Genomic DNA, 17,605 nt, shown 5'->3' on the forward strand with positions numbered 1-17,605 from the left:
AACAAGGAACTACTGTATAGCACAGGGAACTATACTTAATATTTTGTAATAAGACAAAAGAATATAAGAGAAAAGAATCTGAAAAGGAATATATATGTAGAGATATAGATATAGATATATCTGAATTACAGTGTTGTATACCAGAAATTAATACGATAAGTCAGCTATACTTCAATTGAAAAAAAAGAGTGAAAAAGTTCCTTCTTTTATTTTCTCATAAAAGAAATTTAGAAGCTAATAGTTGGACTGCCCCAGTGGATTTTGTCTACCCTTATGTTTCCAAAGTTTCCAAAGAAAGGAAGCAGTAACTATGACATGCAAGGCTGAAGAGCTTCAAGTTCATGGGCAGCAGACTGAATTGAATTTATTTTTCTTCATTTTATTAGTCTGTCACAAAAACAAACTATGCAGAACTGTCTGGAGGCACTTAACTTGACTACAAGCTCAAATGAAAAATAAAAAGAAATTATTGTTTCAAATGTATATTTCCTAGTTTCCTACCAATGACAATCTTTCCCCTGTAGGTGACGCTGCAGGTGCCAAGCCCGTTTATCCACTGTTAGCATCTTAGCGTGCTAAAAGGAGCATGTCTTGTCTTTTCCACTTCACAGACTTTTCTTTAGTGTATCATTTTATTTATGAGAGGATGTTTTCAAATTATGGTATTGTTTTCTTGGATCCTTTCGTTTTTACTCTTGATCCGATGAGACTGGTTTGAGAAAATTAGAATGGGTGGAATAAGAGGGCCAAGAGGTCTTGTGTCCAGCCTCTGGAGAGCACACTAGAGAATGTTTGTAAACTACTCTTCTAGAACAGGGCTTCTCAAACTGTATTGTGCTTATGAAGCATCTCTGGATCTTGTTAAAATGAAGATTTTGATTCAGGAGGTCTTGAGTGGGGCCTGAGATTCTCTGTTTCGAGTAAGCTCCCAGGTAATGTTGATGCCATTGATCTTGGCCGATATTTTGAGAAGATAGATTCCAAAGGGCCCTCTCCTTGTCAGGTTGTGAAAATACGTGCAATATATATAGTAGTGCTTAAGCAAGGCAGCATAGCGAGCATGGACCCCGATCTGTGTGTTATATGCTACATGCTTTTACTTACATAACTTCTCTGTACCTTGTTTTCCCTCATTTATAAAATTAGAATAATGACACTTCCTTCATTGTTATTATTTTTAACCACTTTGTTTCAAATTCCTCTCCAATTCTATTGTCTTGGATGAGAAATACATTTGCAAAAAAAAAATAAGTGTGAAGGAGAATTGGTTGAATTCAGGGTGACCAACTGGTTCTGGTTTTTCTGAGATTTTTTCCATGCTTCGTGCTGAAAGCCCCAGGTCCCAGGAGCCCATCAGTCCCAATCATCCTAGCTGAATTCCCAGCTGGTCTTGAGAAATGACTCTCTGAGCTGGTTTGCTTACCATGGGGGAAAATTTTGTTTGTTTAAGTAGAACTTTGTTGGTGGTGGTCTTATTTTTAACCCTTATTGTGTGCTTGTTTGTCTTTTGCAGTGTTCAAAAGCTGAATGAGTTTCTCTTGAGTGATGAGATTGGTGAGGACAGCTGGCGGAGTGGGGAAGGTTCTCTTCCATTTGAATCCTGTAAGAAACATTCTGGAGTTGTAAGTGCTTTTCCTTGTTATGGGAGCTGTGCATAAAGGACAGTCCTGGGAATGAATGATTTAAAACAGGTGGAATTAGAAGAAATTGTAAGCTTTGCTTTTAACCTATATGAAGGAAAATTGACACCTGCTTCTCCAAAAAAAAACCTTGCAAGTCTAAAATCAATAAAGAAATGTATAAGGCTTGTTGTTTTAACTCATCAAAGGATTATCGCAAGAGGGACGCCTCATGTTCAATTCAAAAGGAAATGGAGAGGTTGTCTGCCCCAAGCTTCATATAAAAATAATACAAAATAAGCTTAGAACTCTTGTACCATATTCTTATAATACCTTTAACTATATTATACTTTTTAGTTTAAGAAGTACTCTTTGGTGCATTATGTCTTTTGACTCATTTAATATATTACATTACATTACCTATTTTATTTTCTAGATGCATATATTTATTTGCATGCTGTAAGGTTTGAATAGAGTCATGAGATTTTAGTGGCAGAGCCAGAATTAAAACCTGAATCTTGTAACTCCTGAACCAGTTTATTCATCCATTACACAAATATTTACTCATAGCTACATAAAGCCTGGAAACACAGTCAACATTATTTTGCCATGTTTTAATGGAATATGATATGTATTATATATTTGCCTATATTTCCAGACTCATCAGCTACCCTGTGCCAAGACCTAGTGATGTAGCTCTGAACAAGGCAGGGAAGATCTTTCTTATCACAGAGTTTGCTTTCTTGAGGCAGGAGTCAGATGATAAACAAGTAAAAAGATGAGATCAATTCCCTGTGGGAAGAAAATAAAAGAAGGTATTAGACAGCAACTGGGATCCTCCAAGCAGGGTGCTCATTTCCCAGAAGGCCCCTCTGAGGAACTGGCATTTGAGCTGAGACCCGCATGAAGCATAGGTACCTCTTCTGCAAAGACCAAGAAGAGGGGCCACATCATTTCAGGCAGAGACCTAGCGGATACAAAGACCCTGAGGTGGGAATTAATTTGGTGCATTCAAGAGGGGCACTTTGGCTGAAGCCTGGTAAAGAAAGGAGGATAAGATGAGGTAAGAACAAAGATTGAGGGTGCTGTAAACCAGGGAAAGACTTTGGATTTTATTGGCATGCAATAGGAAACCATTGGAGAGTTTTAAAGTAGGGACTCATATAATTCTGTTTGTATTTTTAAAAGATCACTCTGGCTACTGGGTGGAGAGTTGTCATTGTGGACAAGAGTATAACGGATCAATAAAGAGGTCATTATCACAGCATAGGCAAAAAGTGATGACGGTTAGAATTCATTTTTATTGCAGTTGCAGTGGATCTTGTGAGGAAGTTATCAAATTCAGTGTACAGTTTTTAGGTTGAGCTGATAAACACTGGCTGATAGATTGAATGGAGATGCTGAGGGAGAAGGAAGACTCAAGGATGAATCCTAGGTTATTGGTTTGACTACTGAGTAAACGGCGGAGCCAATAATTGAAACAGGGAAGCTGAGAAATGAGTACATTGCTGTTGAGGTGGAATCAAGAGGTATATTTTGCACATGATAATTTTGAGATATTTATTGACATCTAAGAAGAGAAGTCACCCTTGGAGATGTGAATTTAAGAGCCACTAGTCGTTAGGTAATATTTAAAATAATGGGACTGGATTACACCACTTTCTTGAAAGCTGTGTCTGAAAAATACTGAAGAAAGTCTTTAAAATTAATACATCTATTTCATAACAGTAGAGAGAATTCTTCTAAAATAAGTTATGTTGGGACTTCCCTGGTGGCTCAGTGGTTAAGAACCCGCCTGCCAATGCAGGGGACATGGGTTCAATTCCTGGTCCGGGAAGATTCCACATGCCACGGAGCAACTAAGCCTGTGCACCACAACTACTGAGCCTGCGCTCTAGAGCCCGTGAGCCACAACTACTGAGCCCGCATGCCACAACTACAGAAGCCTGCGTGCCTAGAGCCCATGCTCCACAACAAGAGAAGCCACCACAATGAGAAGCCCTCGCACTGCAGCAAAAAGTAGTCCCCGCTCTCTGCAACTAGAGAAAGCCCGCGTGCAGCAACAAAGACCCAACGCAACCCCCCCCAAAAAGTTATGTTAATAATTAGTTATTCATTTACTATTAGAGAAAAATATGAATATATTTACCATTTATGTAACCAAACAAAAATGCACATGCAATCTCCTGACAGGAATGGATTGAAGCTTAGAAAGCCTTCTCCAGGAAGTCAATCTATATTAATTTTTTCTTCACATCATGTTTAAACCTGCTAAAAATAGTTAAGACAAGCACTTGGTTGTCTTTAGACTTGCTGCTTTTCTGCTTTTCTGGGGTTATTTCTTTACTCTCTGTTGAGTTACTTTGTTGAGCAGGTGTGATTTTGTCTGAGTAGAAACTACCAGCCATGCTTGTAGGCACTGCAGTGACAAAGCCTGAAAATGCTTGTGTGCGCTTGTGTGGACACAGACACCAAGAAAGAAACACGTCATAGACTGTCTACTCTCAGAGGCAGTGAGAAAGTCAAGCATTTGATTAGAACCAGCCTTGTCACACTTCGGATGATAGGAGATTCCCAGAGAACTTATCAGTGCATCTTTCAGAGATGTTGGGGATGGGCAGAGGGAGATGACCTCAGCAAAGGGAATAGAGGAGGTCAAATTTGCGGAGTGCGGGAAATCTGAAGAGTCGTTTGTGTGAGATGAGGGATAGAAGAAAAATTGAACTGAGCAAAGGTTGGAAGGAAAAAAGAATCCCGTTCAGATGCCTCCAACATCTTCAGTGTTATTGAAACCAGACTGGACTTCTGATGTCTTTTGGGGCCATTCATCACTGCTGATAGGCCAAACCACAAATGACAAACTTTTAAAAAGGGAGAGAAAAAAGCTGTGTGTTTGAAAAGCACACTAATGGAAACTCCTTCTTGAGAGTGCTTAAGATGCTATGTATTCTGTAAAAGCTTCGAGTTAAGTGGTTTTGGCTGCAGAATCTCCGTGGAGAATTAGTGACACTCTAGAGCCAAAGTCTCTTCAAATTACATCTGTGAGACTCTGACTCAAATCTCTGTCAGCACATCTCCTCCTCCCACCCTCTCTGTAGTTTTGTGAAGAACATAAAGTCATTCCTTTTGGACCTCTGGGGGTAATACTACTATAGAAGTTAAATCTCCAGAAAACAGAGAATATGTGTACAGATATAGACCTGTCTTGTGCAGGAAATACACTTGGCTTAAAGAATAGTGACTTTCTACATGTCTCATGTAAGGTTATCTGTGAGGACTGTGGGAAGAAAAACAAAACTAAAAATCTCCTGAGCACTTTCTTTCTTTTTTAAATTTATTTTTTTTAATATTCTCCAAATTTATTCATAGATATATGTTATGGTCCATTTTATGTGTCAATTTGACTGGGTCACAAGGTACCTAGATATTTTCTTTCCTTTTTTTTTAACTTTTTATTGGAATATAATTGCTTTACACCCTTGTGCCGATTTTTGCTGTACAACAAAATGAATCGGCTCTATTTATACATATACATTAAATTTAAAATGCATTCTGTAGTTTCTTTGTGACAGAACTCTTGCTAGTTCTTCTAGCGGCTTTTTAATCTGTGTATTGATTGGCGTGTAGCCTAGCAATGTGCCATTTGATAGTTTGATACTCTTTTGATGCACTAATGGATATAAATTGGAGAGTGATTTCTTGTTTGGATTAAATTACTGATTATTTGAGGACATTCCTGATTCCCTTAATAGAACTCAACAGATTTATCAAAAAGCTAAAACTGCAGTTTCAAGCCAAAAAAAAAAAAGTTTCACAATTCTAGAATACTTTGCTTTTATAGGTAATTTAACAGTTTTAAAGTGTTTTACTATTTAGCTTTCATAACCTCTATAAGGTATTTAAGTAAGACAGATAATCATTTATGTTGAAATGCTTACTAGATATCTGGGGCAAATTTTGAGCTTATGTATTTTTCCCAGTTAGAGGTTTACAGAGCTGAATTTTCTACCTTCTCTCTAGCCATTTGTCTCTGTTTATGTGAAATTAAACTCAGAATTAGAGAATAACAAGTTTCTAGTCATGATCTAATTTGAGTTCAGTTTAAGTAGAAGATTGTCTAGTCTTAGCTGTCATCTTTTGTCTTATGGATGCTTTAGTGCTTTGGCTTGGAACAATGCTATAGCATTTGAGAAAGACTAGATCATTCTATAGTGCTTATGGATCGCCTTATAAAATAATATATATATTTGGGCAAACATGTATATTTATGTTTTTTAAGAAAAGATCTTTATGCTTTTTCTCATTCTACCATGGATCTTTGGGTGACAAGTAGCCCAGTCTGATTTATGTGAGTGTATCAGATTCAAAATCCTCGTGATTCAGTGGGTGACCAAAAATGTACTGTTGGAACATTTACAAGCCCAATGGCCTAACAAGTAGATTCTAGTTTAACCTGAGTCAGCCCGCTTGCCTTTTGCCATGACACACAGTTTTTTACCGCCTGGGTCTATTCATCCAGAAAGCTGGAGAAAGAATAGCCAAAGCCTAGTTTGGTGCTCAGCACTTTAACTTCCATCATTTGCAAGTATCACAGCTTCGTATTTTCATTTTTCTTAAAAAGTTTGTGAATTAGGTTTAAAATGATCACTTAATACTTTTCAATTATCATTTGCTTTTTATGGTGGGGGGAAGCCATAGAAATACTTAAAATACGACATTCACTTTACTTGTTTCTTTTCCTTAGAATTTAAATGGAGAAGTAGCAATTTGAGTAAATGTTGAGTAAAACCTCAGTTTTTTTCATAGCGCTTCAACTTGTGTTCTTTTCCATTTGGAATGTAGCAGCCGAAAACTATAAACAGGAAGCAGCCTGGAAGATATCACCTGGACAGCTACGAGCAATCAACACGACGTCTGCGTCCCATAGAGACGGAGGATATTGCAATAAGGGTTATTTTATTTCCTGAATTTTTATATGAATAGAAACACTGATGTCACTATTTTATGATGAAGTTCTGCAAAAATATCCAACATCGTGTCTTTAAAGTCTCTTTAGAGTGGTCACTCATCCTCACAACATTTTTGAAAAATATTCTGATGAGTTTATAATTCTGAGTACTGCCTTGCCTCCCAGCTGTAGCTTTGCTCCAGGACTATGTTTAAATAACCAGAGGACGAATCTTTCTCCTGAATCTGTGTTAAAAGCTAGTGTCCAACGTATTTCCTCTCATACTCTTATGTTTATCTACCAAGTAAATTAATTTATAGAGAACACCAATATTATAGGTGCAATTTTTGAAGAAGTAGATTACATAGCAATTATCTTCAACAAGGAAAGGCTTAGACCAGGGTTGCGTGCGTCCATCCAGCTTCCCAATACTGCCTTTGACTCACCTCAAACTCAGCCTTTTTTTAAAAAATTTATTTTATTGAAGTATAGTTGATTTACAGTGTTGTATTGATTTCTGCTATACAGCAAAGTGACTCATTTATACATATATATGTGTGTGTATATATATATATATATACACACATTCTTTTTCATGTTCTTTTCCATTATGGTTTGTCATAGAATATTGAATAGAGTTCCTTGTGCTATACAGTAGGATCTTATTTATCCATTCTATATATAATACTGTGCATCTGCTAACCCCAAATTCAAGGTCCATCCTTCCCTCATAGCCCCTCCCGCTGACTACAAGTCTATTCTCTATGTCTGTGAGTCTATTTCTGTCACGTAGATAAGTTCATTTGTGTCATATTTTAGATTTCACATATAAGTGATATATGATATTTGTCTTTATCTTTCTTACTTACTTCACTTAATATGATAATCTCTAGGTCTATCCATGTTGCTGAAAATGTCATTGTTTCATGCTTTTTATGGCTGAGTAATATTCCAGTGTTTGTGTGTGTGTGTGTGTATGTGTGTACCACATCATCTTTATCCATTCATCTGTTGATGGACATTTAGGTTGTTTCCATGTCTTGGCTTTTGTAAATAGTGCTGCAATGAACGTTGGGGTGCATGTATCTTTTAAATTGTAGTTTTGTCTGAGTATATGCCCAGGAATGGGATTGTAGGATCATATGGCAACTCTATTTTTAGTTTTTTGAGGAACCTCCATACTGTTTTCCCTAGTGGTTACACCAAATTACATTTCTACCAATAGTGTAGGAGAGTTCGCTTTTCTCCACACCATCTCCAACATTTGCTACTTGTAGACTTTTTAATGATGGCTATTCTGATGGCTGTGCAGTGATACCTCATCATAGCCTTGACTTGCATTTCTCTAATAATTAGTGATGTTGAGCCATTTTTTCACATGCATGTTGGCCGTCTGTTCGTCTTCTTTGGAGCATGTCTGCTTAGGTCTTCTGAGCATTTTTGGTTGGGTTGTTTGTTTTTTTGTTATTGAAACTAAGCCTTTTGTACTCTCCCCAAGCATGGGTGCTTCATGGAACAGGCAACCACGGGAACACGGGTTGAGGACTAAGAGTTGGGATCAGCCCCAGGGCAGTGTAGGAACCAGAACAGATGCCTGCAACAGTCAAGTACCTCTGGATATTGGAGCCAACAGAGTCCTGGAAACTAGCCGTTTAGAAAACTAGCCTTGTTGTCTGCTGGGGCTATCCCACTCCTTGCACTGCCCAGCTCAGTCAGAGAGTGAGGGATGCTCAGCGAGGTGGATGGTAGAGCCAAGAGCCACATTTAATTCTTTTCCTTCTCCTTGCTGTCTTACAGCATACCTGTCTCACAGTAGGCTCTCAGCAATTGGAGCAAATGTGTTATTGGATGGAATAAGCTAATGCCAGCTAATGCTAGGCTTCCCTTTGCCATAAATTTGATGTGTGATCTTTGGGCAGATTGCTTCTCTAAGCTATGGTTTGCCTCTCTTGAGGTGGGGATGCCATTTTAGTTTGGGGTTGTTTTGAGGATAAATATATCACCTGTGAATTTCAAAGAAGTGTAGTGATTCTCCAACTTGGCTGTACATTAGAATCACCAAGAAAGCTTAAGCTTTCTAATAAGCATTGATATTTTTAGGACAAGTTCTTACAACTTATTTTTTTTTCTAAAGTATTTTAGCTATTCTTGGCCATTTGGGGGAAAAGAAGCTTAGGTGCTCTGGACCATACATCTCTTTTTGTACTTTTTCCTTATACTTTCACTGGACATTTCCTTACTTGTTGCATTTTTACTTATTTTTGGTGGGAGGGAATGGACAATGGTGTGTGCAAGGTCCCACCTTTACATTTTTAAACAATTGTTTCATATTCAATATCTTGTAAAAATCCATAAGAATATGGAAAAGAATATCAGAAAGAATATAGGTATGTATCTACAACTAAATCACTTTGCTAACACACCAGAAACTAACACACCATCGTAAATCAACTATAATTTAAAAAAAAAAACAATTATTTCAACTGAGGTGAAATTCACATAGCACAAAATTAACCATTTTAAAGTCAACAATTCAGTGGCATTTAGATTCACCATGTTGTGCAACCATCCCCTCTATCTAGTTGAAAATATTTTTATTACCCCAAGAGGAAACCCCATACCCTTTAAGCAGTTGCTCCCCATTTTCCCTTCTCTCTTGCTCCCGCCAACCACCAATCTGCTTTCTGTCTCTACAGATTTATCTATTCTAGATATTTCATGTGAATGGAATCATGAAATAGGTGACTTTTTCTGTCTGTGTGGTGCCTGCCTTTATATATATATTTTTAAAGTGTACAATTTGATAATTTTTTTCTTATTAGTAATGTATATATGGCAATTCCAATTTCCCAATTCATTCCTCCCCAACCCCTCTAGCTTTCCCCACTTGGTGTCTATATGTTTGTTCTCTACATCTGTGTCTCTATTTCTGCCTTGCAAACTGGTTGATTTGTACCATTTTTCTATATTCCGCATATATGTTAATATACGGTATTTGTTTTTCTCTTTCTGACTCACTTCACTCTGTATGACAGTCTCTGGGTCCATCCATGTCTCTAAAAATGTCCCAATTTCATTGCTTTTTACAGCTGAGGAATATTCCATTGTATATATGTACCACATCTTCTTTATCCATTCATCTGTTGTTGGACTTTTAGGTTGCTTCCATGTCCTGGCTATTGTAAATAGAGCTGCAGTGAACATTGGAGTACGTGTGTCTTTTTGAATTAGGCTTTTTTTGGGTTATATGCCCAGTAGTGGGATTGCCGGGTCATATGGTAATCCTATTTTTAGTTTTTCAAGGAATCTCCATACTGTTCTCCATAGTGGCTGTATCAGTTTACATTCCCACCAACAGTGCAAGAGCATTCCCTTTTCTCCACACCCTCTCCTGCATTTACTGTTTGTAGATTTTCTGATGATGCCCATTCTAACTGGTGTGAGGTGATCCCTCATTGTAGTTTTGATTTGCATTTCTCTAATAATTAGTGATGTTGAGCAGCTTTTCATGTGCCTCTTGGCCATCCGTATGTCCCCTTTGGAGAAATGCCTATTTAGGTCTTCTCTCCATTTTTGGATTGGGTTGTTTGTTTTTTTGATATTGAGCTGGATAAACTGTTTATATATTTTGGAGATTAATCCTTTGTCTGTTGATTCATTTGCAAATATTTTCTCCCATTCTGAGGGTTGTCTTTTCGTCTTGCTTATAGTTTCCTTTGCTGTGCAGAAGCTTTGAAGTTTCATTAGGTCCCATTTGTTTATTTTTGTTTTTATTTCCATTACTCTAGGAGATGGGTCAAAAAAGATCTTGCTGTGATGGATGTCAAAGAGTGTTCTTCCTATGTTTTCCTCTAGGAGTTTTATAGTGTCTGGTCTTACATTTAGCTCTTTAATCCATTTTGAGTTTATTTTTGTATATGGTGGTAGGGAGTAATCTAATTTCATTCTTTTACATGTAGCTGTCCAGGTTTCCCCAGCACCACTTATTTGTCTTTTCTCCATTGTATATCCTTGCCTCCTTTGTCATAGATTAGTTGAGCATAGTTTATCTCTTGACTTTCTATCTTGTTCCATTGACCTCTATTACTGTTTTTGTGTCAGTACCATATTGTCTTGATAACTGGAGCTTTGTAGTATAGTCTGAAGTCAGGGAGTCTGATTCCTCCAGCTCCATTATTTTCCCCTCAAGATTGCTTTGTCTATTTGGGGTCTTTTGTGTTTCCATACAAATTTTAGGATTTTTTTTGTTCTAGTTCTGTAAAAAATGCCATTGGTAATTTGATCGGGATTGCATTGAATCTGTAGATAGCTTTGGGTAGTATAGTCATTTTCACAATGTTGATTCTTCCAATCCAAGAACATGGTACATCTCTCCCTTTGTTTTTGTTCATCTTTGATTTCTTTCATTAGTGTCTTATAGTTTTCTGAGTAGAGGTCTTTTACCTCCTTAATTAGGTTTATTCCTAGATATTTTATTCTTTTTGTTGCAATGGTGAATGAGATTGTTTCCTTAACTTCTCTTTCTGATCTTTCCTTGCTAGTGTATAGAAATGCAAGAGATTTCTGTGTGTTAATTTTGTATCCTGCAACTTTACCAGATTCATTGATTAGCTCAAGTAATTTTCTGGTGGCATCTTTAGGATTTTCTATGTATAGTATCATGTCATCTGCAAACAGTGACAGTTTTACTTCTTCTTTCCCAATTTGGATTCCTTTGATTTCTTTTTCTTCTCTGACTGCTGTGGCAAGGACTTCCAAAACTATGTTGAATAGCAGTGGGGAGAGTGGACATCCTTGTCTTGTTCCTGATCTTAAAGGTAATGCTTCCAGTTTTTCACCACTGAGAATGATGTTTGCTGTGGGTTTGTCATATATGGCCTTTATTATGTTGAGGTAGGTTCCCTCTGTGCCCACCTTCTGGAAAGTTTTTATCATAAATGGGTGTTGAATTTTGTCAAAATTTTTCTGCATCTATTGAGATGATCATGTGGTTTTTATCCTTCAGTTTGTTAATATGGTGTATCACATTGGTTGATTTGCGTATATTGAAGAATGCTTGCATTCCGGGGATAAACCCCACTTGATCATGCTGTATGATCCTTTAAATGTGTTGTTGGATTCTGTTGGCTAGTATTTTGTTGAGGATTTTTGCATCTAAATTCATCAGTGATATTGGTCTCTAATTTTCTTTTTTTTGTAGTATCTTTATCTGGTTTTGGTATCAGGGTGATGGTGGCCTCATAGAATGAATTTGGGAGTGTTCCTTCTTCTGAAAAACAGATTGAGAAGGATAGGTGTGAGCGCTTCTCTAAATGTTTGGTAAAATTCACCTGTGAAGCCATTTGGTCCTGGACTTTTGTTTGTTGGAAGATTTTTAATCACAGTTTCAATTTCGTTACTTGTGATTGGTCTGTTCATATTTTCTGTTTCTTACTGATTCAGTCTTGGAAGGTTATACCTTTCTAAGAATCTGTCCATTTCATCCAGATTGTCCATTTTATTGTCATATAATTGCTTATAGTAGTCTCTTATGGTGCTTTTTATTTCTGTGGTGTCTGTTGTAACTTCTGTTTCATTTCTAATTTTATTGATTTGAGTCCTCTTCCTCGTTTTCTTGATGAGTCTTGCTAGAGGTTTATCGATTTTATTTATCTTCTCAAAGAACCAGCTTTTAGTTTTATTGATTTTTGCTCTTGTTTTCTTTGTTTCCTTGTCATTTATTTCTGCTCTGATCTTTATGATTTCTCTCCATCTACTAACTTTGGGTTTTGCTTGCTCTTCTTTCACTAGTTTCTTTAGGTGTAAGGTTAGATTATTTATTTGAGATTTTTCTTGTTTCTTGAGATAGGATTGTATTGCTATAAACTTCCCTCTTAGAACTGCTTTTGCTGCATCCCATAGGTTTTGGATTGTTGTGTTTTCATTGTCATTTGCCTTTAGGTATTTTTTGATTTCCTCTTTGATTTATTCATTGATCTCCTGGTTATTTAGTAGCATATTGTTTAGCCTCCATGTGTTTGTGTTTTTTACAGTTTTTTTTCTGTAATTGATTTCTAATCTCATACCATTGTGGTCAGAAAAGATGCTTGATATGATTTCAGTTTTCTTAAATTTACCAGGGCTTGATTTGTGACCCAAAATGTGATATGTCCTGGAGAATGTTCCATGTGCACTTGAGAAGAATGGGAAATCTGCTGTTTTTGGATGTAATGTCCTATAGATATCTATTAACTCTAGCTGGTTTATTGTATCATTTGAAGCTTGTCTTTCCTTTTAAATCTTATATGTGGATGATCTGTCCATTGGTGTAAGTGGGGTGTTGAAGTCTGCCACTATTATTGTGTTACTGTCAATTTCCTTTTTTATAGTTGTTAGCATTTGCCTTATGTATTGAGGTGCTCCTATGTTGGGTGCATAGATATTTATAATTGTTATCTCCTCTTCTTGGATTGATCCCTCAATCTTTATGTAGTGACCTTTCTTGTCTCTTGTAACATTTTTTATTTTAAAGTCTATTTTACCTGATATGAGTATTGCTACTCCAGCTTTCTTTTGATTTCCATTTGCATGGAATATCTTTTTCCATCCCCTCACTTTCCATCTGTATGTGTCCCTAGGTCTGAAGTGGGTCTCTTGTAGACAGCATATATATGGGTCTTGTTTTTGTATCCATTCAGCCAGTCTGTGTCTTCTGGTTGGTGCATTTAGTCCATTTACATTCAAGGTAATTATCGATATGTATGTTCCTATTACCATTTTCTTAATTGTTTTGTTCTTGTTTTTGTAGATCCTTTTCTTCTCCTATGTTTCCCACTTAAAGAATTTCCTTTAGCATTTGTTGTAGGGCTGGTTTGGTGGTACTGAATTCTCTTAGCACTTGCTTGTCTGTAAAGCCTTTGATTTCTCTGTTGAATCTGAATGAGATCCTTGCTGGGTAGAGTATTCTTGGTTGTAGGTTCTTCCCTTTCATCACTTGAAATATATCTTGCCACTCCCTTCTGGCTTGCAGAGTTTCTGCTGAGCAATCAGCTGTGAAGCTTATGGGAGTCTCCTTGTATGTTATTTGTCGTTTTTCCCTTGTTGCTTTTAATAATTTTTCTGTGTCTTTAATTTTTGTTGATTTGACTACTATGTGTCTTGGCGTGTTTCTCCTTGGGTTTATCCTGCCTGGGACTCTCTGTGTTTCCTGGACTTGCGTGGCTATTACCTTTCCCATGTTAGGGAGGTTTTTGACTATAATCTCTTCCAATATTTTCTTGGGTCCTTTCTCTCTCTCTTCTCCTTCTGGGGCCCCTATAATGCGAATGTTGGTGCATTTAACATTATCCCAGAGGTCTCTTAGGCTGTCTTCAGTTGTTTTCATTCTTTTTTCTTTATTCTTTTCCACATCAGTGATTCTCACCATTCTGTTTCCAGATCACTATTTGCCCTTCTGCCTCAGTTAATCTGCTATTGGTTCCTTCTAGTGTATTTTTCATTTCAGTTATTGTGTTGCATATCTCTGTTTGTTTGTTCTTTAATTCTTCTAGGTCTTTGGTAAACTTTTCTTGCATCTTTTCGATCTTTGCATCCAGTTTTTTTTCAAAGTCCTGGATCATCTTCACCATCATTACTCTGAATTCTTCTTCTGGAAGGGTGCCTATCTCCACTTTATTTATTTGTTTTCTGGGTTTTGTCTTGTCCCTTCATCTAGTACAAAGTCCTCTGCTTTTTCATTTTCCCTGTCTTTCTGTGGCTGTGGTTTTCAGTTCTATAGAATGAAATACTGCTGATACTGCTTGATACTGCTGTCTGCTGTCTTGTGGAGGAAGCTATCTAAGAGGCTTGTGCGTGCTTCCAGATGAGAGGGACTGAGGGTGGGTAGGGCTGGTGGGCAGAGCTCAGTGACACTTTAATCTGCTTGTCTGCCAATGGGTGGGGCTGTGTTCCCACCCTGTTGATTTTTTGGCCTGAGGCTACCCAGCACTGGAGCTTATAGTTTCTTTGGTGGGGCTAAAAGTGGACTCTGGGAGGGTTCACGCCAATGAGCACTTCCTAGAACCCTTGCCGCCAGTGTCCTTGTCCCAGTGATGAGCCACAGCTGCCCCCCACCTCTGCAGACAACCCTCCAGCACCAGCAGGTAGGTCTGGTTCAGTCTCCTATGAGGTCACTGCTCCTTCCCCCTGGGTCCTGGTGTGCACACTATTTTTTGTGTGCCCTCCAAGAGTGGAGTCTCTGTTTCCCCCAGTCCTGTGGAGGACCTGCAATTAAATCCTGCTGGCTTTCAGAATCTGATTCTCTGGGAATTCCTCCTCCCGTTGCCAGACCCCCAGGTTGGGAAGCCTAATGTGGGGCTCAGTACCCTTACTTTAGTGGGTGGACTTCTGTGGTATAACTGTTCTCTAGTTTGTGAGTCGCCCACCCTGCGGTTATGGGATTTGATTTTATCGCAATTGCATCCCTCCTACTGTCTCACTGTGGCTTCTCCTTTGTCTCTGGATGTGGGGTGTCTTTTTTGGTGAGTTCCAGTGTCTTTCTGTTGATGATTGTTCAGCAATTCTGGTGCTCTTGCAAGAGGGAGTGAGCGTACATCCTTCTACTCTGCCACCTTGAACCTTCTCGCCTGGTTCCTGCCTTTGTATTTTAGTTTATTTCCCCTTATCCCTGATCCGCACACCTATATCCCCTCATCCCCCCAACATTATGTTGCCAGCAATAATATGCTCAGTATGTGCACTTAAACATATTCATATCCTTGTGAAATATGTAGTATCATCATTAGCATTTATATTTTCAGTTTCCTGAAATTGTTCACTCCTTCTGGCTGCACCACTGCATTCTGTAATATGCATCCCTGCCTTTTTACTTGTCCACTAGCGATGGCTATTGGGTAGGCCTCCATCCTCCCTCCATCTGAAACCATGCTGTGATAACCATCTTTGGATCTATCCTTTTATGAACCTTTGTGGAGATTTATATATTAACTGATTTTCCAAGGTTGAACAGCTAGTTAGGGAAGCCAGGATTTTAACCCTGTTGGTGGAGAAGTGAGCCGATTTTGTAAAAGGCAGGAAAGAATGGAAGGAATCACAGCGGGAAGAATTCACTTTGACCCTCCTCCTCCATCCTCCTCGAGTGGGCGCTGTTCTCTCTTGTGCTTTGTGTAGGACCAAATCAGGAGATGACACTGCATTCTTCTGGTTCTTCCCTGCTGCTTTGCAACCATATCTTTCCTCTCTCACACTCTTGTGAAGCTGTAGCGTGTTCTGCCTTTCTCACGTCTGTGATCAGAGGACTTAATCACTCCCCCACCTTCACTGAAAATTTTCATGCCTGAGTCCAGCTTTCTCCCTTAGTAAGTGCCAAACCTGGATGTGATTTAAACTTCCAGGTTCACAGCCCATCTAGTATCCTAGCCCCCAAATCCCTTAATCGACCATCACTCCTTTACCACAACCTCACCTGTGTTCACACTTGGTCACCACTTGGATGTATGACCCCTCTGAAATCTTAACCTCTGTTAAACAGTCAGTCCCCGACATCACAACCGTACCCTCTGGCTCTCTCAGGTTTTCACCTTCACTGACGTTGACTTTTAACCTCATTGAAACGTGTGGTAACTTGAGCCCCTCCTTTTCTCCCAGCCCCTTTGCATCCTTCTGTAGCCATTTAACCCTATGACTTCTGCGCTCCTATAGCCAAGTTGCTGCATTCTATGGAGGAAATGACTCAATGATACAAGTTGGCATGGCCACGGTTTCAGTACCTCCACCCTCGGCTGACCCTCCATGGACCCTGTCAATCCCTTCCTATGCCTCCCCTCAGTGTGATTCTCCATCATCTACAGTAGCTCTTCGTGTGTCACCAATCTCCTCCCATCTCATCCTCTCTCTCCTTCGGCCTCCTGTTTCTGCAGAGAACCTTCCCTCCCAATTCACTGAAAACATAAAGGTTGTCATGGAGGGCCTCTCGGTTCCATGCTGACCATGTCCCCAGCCCTTTGCACCTTGTTTATCCCGGTCTCTGCTCTCTGAGAAAGAGGGATCTTCAGCCTCGGAGGCTGTAAATCTTCTCTGAGCATCTTTTGTCACTTAGCTGCTGTGTCTTGAGCCTCTGCCCCAGCCAGCTCTTTTCATTATTTCCCACATCACATCATGCTTCATGGTTTTCTGATCCTGGACCTGTTCTCATTGTAGTTCTTTACCCAGAAACACATTTGTTGAAATTCAACATTTTCCAAAACTAGCTAAAAGGCCTCCTTTTTCAAAATGTTTTCTTTTTTTGACTCATCTCAACGTAAATGCTTTTCCTTAAGAACTGCTGTTGCCCTTTTGTCTGTCTGCCCCTCTATTTGTTACTTAGACCATAATCTCTTGTCTTGGTTTACTACTCAAGTGACTGTAAGCTCCAGGGAAGCAGGGAGGATGCATTATACCTTCTTTGTAGCCCACATCAGTCCTAATGCAGGGCCTCACGTAGACTGACTGCTCAGCAGATATTTGTAAAGTGATCAGTTCTTCAGCCCTTCCAGGCCACCCTCCTTCCAGGACTAATTTCATGCATATCTATGTGATGGATATTATTAAATGCCATACATTTTCCAAGCTAGAGAAAACTTACATGGAAAAGCACAATCTAGGTATTTTAGATAACATTTGCACTTTTTAAGTTGTTCATTTTAAGAACATTTTAAGGAAATTTTTAATTATGATTTAGACATTACCAATCTATTCTGCAAAATTCCTGAACAGAAATGTGCTTAGAAATTTCATCACTTGGGGTTTGAAAATTAAATATTAATTTTTGAACAGTATAAATTGCTTTAGTTTCCTCTAATTTTTCAGGCACCTTCCCTCCCCTTATCTGTCTCTGTTCATCCTTCCAATCCTTGGGTCTGTTATACCTCTTTAGTTTCCCATTTTTGTAACTGTTAAAACTATCAAGTTTTGTTGAAGCATATGAAAACAATAGATTGCTTTGGATGACTCTAAGGTCTTTTTGTTTGTTTGTTTTGCTGGTTGTTGAGGTTTATACCACCAGGCAATGTTGCCTCGTTTT

The 17,605-nt window shown here is 38.5% G+C and overlaps 1 protein-coding gene across 1 annotated transcript in view; it reads left to right on the top strand.

The window, feature by feature from the left end:
• The window catches only part of ABCC9 (ATP binding cassette subfamily C member 9), a 142,526-nt gene that overhangs the window by 43,244 nt on the left and 81,677 nt on the right, over positions 1 to 17,605 (top strand). Inside the window, exons 15-16 of the mRNA XM_057702727.1 lie at positions 1,514 to 1,622; positions 6,462 to 6,569. Of these exons, the coding sequence (XP_057558710.1) occupies positions 1,514 to 1,622; positions 6,462 to 6,569 (217 nt within the window). The remainder of the gene's footprint in view (positions 1 to 1,513; positions 1,623 to 6,461; positions 6,570 to 17,605) is intronic.

Source organism: Hippopotamus amphibius, chromosome 12, assembly GCF_030028045.1.
Source record: "Hippopotamus amphibius kiboko isolate mHipAmp2 chromosome 12, mHipAmp2.hap2, whole genome shotgun sequence".
Taxonomy (NCBI): Eukaryota; Metazoa; Chordata; class Mammalia; order Artiodactyla; family Hippopotamidae; genus Hippopotamus; species Hippopotamus amphibius.